General features: G+C 42.4%; 1 protein-coding gene across 1 annotated transcript in view; it reads left to right on the top strand.

Annotated features, from left to right (window-relative positions):
* WWC3 (WWC family member 3) overlaps nucleotides 1-2,806 on the top strand; it is a 146,305-nt gene extending 143,499 nt beyond the window's left edge. Inside the window, exon 23 of the mRNA XM_003793098.3 lies at nucleotides 194-2,806. Coding sequence (XP_003793146.1) covers nucleotides 194-260 — 67 coding nt within the window. The 3' untranslated portion in view covers nucleotides 261-2,806. The remainder of the gene's footprint in view (nucleotides 1-193) is intronic.
* Nucleotides 2,807-5,554: the final 2,748 nt, after the last annotated feature.

Here is a 5,554-nt window from a genome sequence, read left to right on the forward strand (position 1 = left end):
AAAGAAAAGTCATCATTAATATGAGAGCCAACAACGTTCAGTATCTTCAGATGTGGGCGGCGCCTGTGGCTCAAAGGAGTAGGGCGCTGGCCCCATATGCCAGAGGTGGTGGGTTCAAACCCAGTCCTGGCCAAAAACTACAAAAAAAAAAATCTTCAGATGTGCTTCTAACCTGTTATCTTTCCAATTGCAGGGAGAAGATAGCATTTTTTACAAGACCAAGGATTAACATACCTCCTCTCCCAGCTGATGACGTTTGATATCATGCATTGTGCACATGAAATATTTATCTGCCTCTTTATTTTCATGAAGTTCTTAGACTAGCTAAATTTGTCCTTAAAATATTTGTGCAAAGCTATCCTTCTAGAAGGCTTGTAAAAAAAAAAAACCCACATATATCTATACATATATATTTTATAATAGTGACGGCAACAGGGCTTGGTTTTTCCTTGTTGTGAAATTGACATCTCCGAAGACAGGTTATTTTATAAAAGATCAACTATCATGTTAAGAATGTACAGTTTTTACGCTGTTTTATTTGACTTAAAGGCTGGAAGACAGAAACGAAGTGAGTTCAGGCAAATTCACTGTATTGTAATTTATTTATAGTACTTTTTTTTCCTTGAAGGAAAATACTGACTTTAAGATTTATTTTGAGACTGAAATTTTGTTCTTCAGTATTTGTCATGCAGTAGAATGGAGCTTGGGGCCGGTTTTGTTTTTGACACCTGAAATGCAAACACTATGTGCTAAATTTGTCACTTGTATCAGTTTCTCATATGTGCATTTACCAAGTATATTGTACACATTCGCTCTCTTCGTGTTATGTTAAAATGTCACCTGCAGGAGTTCAGTTGTAATTCACAAACGTGTATGCATTGCAGAGGTCAGTCTCTGATGTGGACTGACACTGACCGCTCCTCAGTTCTATGTTGTCTTCTGATGCATCTTTCTGTGCCCCCATGGGTCTGAAGCAGGCGACAGAGCCTCCGTGTCCTGGGCTTCAGCCTGCCTGTCCACGGTGGCTATCCACGCTGCCCATTCTCTGAGCACGCTCAGCCTGCTTCCCATCCAACCTGTCTGACTGTAACTGACCAGGAGGGTGGTGGGAACTCCTGCCATGCCACTGTGTCATGAAGGAAAGTGAAAAGGGAACTGGTAATGCCCATTTTCAGTGACTCTGTGGGTGAATGTAGCAGTTATGTCATAGACATGATCACCTTTGAAGGTGCTTTTTTGGGGGGAGGGAAGGATGTGGGTAACTGGAGTTACCCAGTGAGTGATTACAGGAGTGCATTTGATTAAAATGAGAATGGCCCCCGTGCTGCAGTCTATCCAATGTTCCTCAAGTAATCTGAGAACTAGCTCATGAGGAAAAAACCTTTTAATGTAATACAAATGTGCCATTATTCTTTTAAATGCCAAATGATATAAATATTTTGCCTAATATGTATTTATTACACATGAAATGCACTCTCTTTTATGAAACCTTAGAAGAGTGAATGAGCTGAGTCACAGAAAATGTCAAACAAAACAGAATTCTCTCTTCCTAGGTCTTTCTCCCTTGGAAATGTCCCTTTTAATCAGGTTTTTCCTCTCTCCCATCAATCTGTAACCTTCTCCTTATATAACCCACTTTCCTTTTTACATTTATTAAAAGTGAATTTTGTAAAAGCATTTCATTAACATGCGACCTATCACAGACAATGGAATTTGTCAGTGGTGGTAAGACTGAAAACTTTATGCTTTTTACAATTGTCTCTTGCTATGTATTTCTGCCTCTAGTCTTGCTTTTTTTTGCTTTTGTTTTTTTTTGGCCAATTCCTTTTTATATGTGCCACCACAGAGGTAGATGGACAGCCACAAAGTATCCATGGGTTCTTGCTAGCACTGCTGAGCAGGCCTCTGGGACCCAAGCTGTTCAAACTTTCAACTCCAGCCAAGACCCGGCGTCTCTGCACTCCAAGGTGCGCAGGGTGCCAATGGTTTCTGCCTTGGGCTCAGGGCTCCTCAGCGCAGGGCAAGCCCCTTCAAGTAGCAGTGTGGGGGAAACCCACTGTGCCAGAACAGAAAGCCCCATACAAGTGTTTTCAAATCAGTTTCACTTGCCAGTTTATGCAGATTTCTGTTTGGAGTGTCCCCTTCTTACCTCATCAAGGTTTTTCTAAAAGAATCCCATTGCTGCTGTGCAAGAAGCAAATACAGCCCTGCTTTGGGGTTGGTCCGGAGAGCAGTGGTGTTTGCCACCTTTCCCCACTGCCCATGTCTGCTTCTGCATTTGGACATGGCCCTGGCAAGGAAAGGAAGTCAAGACCCATCGGAGCGAGAGAGCAGGCTGTTCTGTACAGGCGCACGGTGGAGCACTCCCATTCTGCGCCTCATTCAAGACAGGGTTCTGCAGCTAATGCCTAGTTAAGACTGCCACTCTCGGGAATATCCCACAGGCTAGAAAAGTGAACTCCCATCGGCTTAAGGGGTATTTTCATCTGATGTCGAAATTTGGCCATCCACTGGACCTGGTAATAAAATTCTGCCAGGCTTTATGGGCTGTTCTGGTCCCGAAACAATTAGGATTCTGCCACCAGGGTTCTTTAGTGCTGCATGTAAAAGGGTATTTGGCTTTTGCTTCATCTAATCACTGAATTGTCAGGCTTTGGTTGATAATTACAGAAATAAGTAACTTTCTGTTGTGGGAATAAGTTATAATCAGCATTCATCTCTTTGTTTTTGTCACTGTTCTCTTTGATCATGTCATTCGTATTGTTTGAAAATATTTCTTCTATAAAATTAAACTAATTTGCCTTAAGAACAGAGTGCCAATGTGTGTTTTGTGGAAAGTGTTTAATTTTGGAGACTTAATATATGAAAACATGTTTTATTCTTTTTGAGACAGGGTCTTACTCTGTTGCTCAGGCTGGAGTGCAGTGGTACAGCCATAGCTCACTGCAGCCTGTCACTCCTGTCCTCAAGTGATCCTCCCTTCTCAGCTTTCCTAGTAGCTGGCACTATAGGCTTGCACCACCATACTTGGCTAAGTTTAAATTTTTTTTTTCTAGAGATGGGGATCTTGCTATTTTGCCCAGCCTGGTCTGGAACTCCTGGCCTCAAACAATCCTCTTACCTAGGCCTTCCAAAGTGCTGGAATTACAGGCATCGGGCACCATGCCCAGTCAAAAACATATACTTTTTAAATATAAAGACCAGAGGTATAAAATCAGAATAATAAAATGAACACACATGCAATCCTCCCCCAGCTTCAAATGGCCCAGTCCTATTTTATCTATACCTCCACCCAGTTCCCCCTCTTGTGACTCTTGTGACTTCAAGCAAATTCCATACACCTAATCATTTCATCCTTCAATATTTTGGTATACATTGCTAGAAGATAACAACGCGTACAATGGCCTCATCTCATCTTAGCATTTAATAATTCCTTACTGGTACTGAATATCCAAGGTATACTTTTTCAATTGGCTTGTGTATTCTTTTTTAAACTCTCCACAGACTCTAACTCCCACTTATTGGGTTTATTTTATTTTATTTTAGGTAACAACTTTCTTGAGATATAATTTACATACCATTTAAAGTATATAATTCACTAGTTTTTAGTATCTTCAGCGTTGTACAAATATCACTGTAATCAATTTTAGAACACTCTCATCACCCCCAAAAGATGCCCTCATACCAATTAGCAGCCACTTCCCATTTCTCCCCCCTCCCAGCCATGTGACCAGACATGTCTGACCTGGAATTGGTCATTTGCCCAGGGCCACTCCATTTCTTGGTGCCAGGGGTACTCATTGCTACTGGCTTGGTCATAGTTTTTAGACCATTTCTTTTCTTTTTCTTTTCTTTTTTTTTTTTTTTTGCAGTTTTTGGTCAGGTCGGGTTTGAACCCACCACCTCCAGTATATGAAGCCAGTGCCCTACTGCTTGAGCCACAGGCACCGCCCACTTTAGACCATTTCTTATTTTTATTATTATTATTATTTTTTTTTTTTGGAGATTTTGGCCAGGGCTGGGTTTGAACCCGCCACCTCCAACCTATGGGGCTTGCGCCCTACTCCTTTGAGCCACAGGCACTGCCCCCATTTCTTATTTTTTTGAGATGAGGTCTTGCTCTGTTGCCTGGGCTGGAGTGCAGTGGGGTCATCATAGCTTACTGCAGTTTCAAACTCCTAAGCTCAAGCAATCCTCCTGCCTCAGCCTCCTGAGTAGTGAGGATACAGGCACACACCACTACATCTGGCTAATTTGTTTATCTTTTGTAGCGACAGGTCTCACTATGTTTCTCACACTGGTCTCAGACTCTTGGCCTCAGGTGATCCTCCTGCCTGGGCCTCCCAGACTGCTAGGCTTACACGTATGAGTCACTGCACCCGGCCTATAAACACATTTTTTTTCCACCTGGCTGCTTCCACTTTAAAAAATGTATCCCAGGCCAGGCACAGTGGCTCATGCCTGTAATCCCAGCACTTTGGAAGGCCAAGGCAGGAGAATTGCTTGAGCCCAGGAGTTTAAGAACAGTCTGAGCAATGTAGCAAGATCCTATCTGTAAAGAAAAGGAAATATATATACAGTAGCACCTCTGTAAGTTGACCACCCATGGGACTGTAACACACTGGTCAACAGATGGAGGTGGTGAACATGAGGAACTAGGCCTCCTGCACTGATAAATGTTGTACATGTTCAGTCTATGACTTAAGGAGGTCAGTGTAGGAAGGTGGTGAAGTGGGGAGGTTCAATAGTAGATCCAGAGACCACCAAAATCTATTGGCTCCTGTAACGATTTAGTTTAAAATAACAGAAATTTGGTTGCAGAGTGAACCCAAACCCGGAGCACCTGAGATTGGGGGCACATATGAAACAAAATTAGGAGTTGGCGGTGTGGTTCCAGGTGCTGGTGCAGTAGAAGTGGCAATGGCAAAAGCACTGATGAAATATAAGCCCTGTGTAAAGGGCAGGGCCCCACTTGGAATCCAAGCATTTGCTGACATTTCCAAAGGTTCTTGCTCAGAACTCTAGCTTTGACCTTCAGGAAACGTAGTTAAAATTCAGGCTAAACATTCAGACTCAGGTCAACTTGTGGATATGGACTTGAACACAGATGAGCCAATGGTAGCAGCAGAAGCAGGTATATGGGAGAACTATCATGTAAAGAAACAGCTTCTTCACTCCTGCACTGTGATTGCCACCAGCATTCTCTTGGTGGATGAGATATGTGAGCTGGAGTGTCTTCTCTGAAAGGTTGAATTAAAGTTTCCTTTGTTTCTGAATCTTTATTTTTGCAGTTTTGGCTGGGACCAGGCTTGAACCCGCCACCCCTGGTATATGGGGCTGGCACCCTACTCCTTGAGCCACAGGCGCCGCCCTGTTTCTGAATCTTAAAGACTTTATTCACAAAGTGATCCTGAGAAAGATAGCTATGGAATTTTTATCCAAGCTACAAGTAGTTTTCAAAGGAATTTTCTTTTCCCATATGAAAAAAGGGAGAGAAAACTGGAACCTATTCAAATTCTGAAATTATACAGGTTTTTTTTTTTTTTTTGAGATA

The sequence above is a fragment of the Otolemur garnettii genome, unplaced genomic scaffold (genome assembly GCF_000181295.1).
Source record: "Otolemur garnettii isolate 467f Iridium unplaced genomic scaffold, OtoGar3 scaffold00065, whole genome shotgun sequence".
In the NCBI taxonomy this organism is placed as follows: domain Eukaryota; kingdom Metazoa; phylum Chordata; class Mammalia; order Primates; family Galagidae; genus Otolemur; species Otolemur garnettii.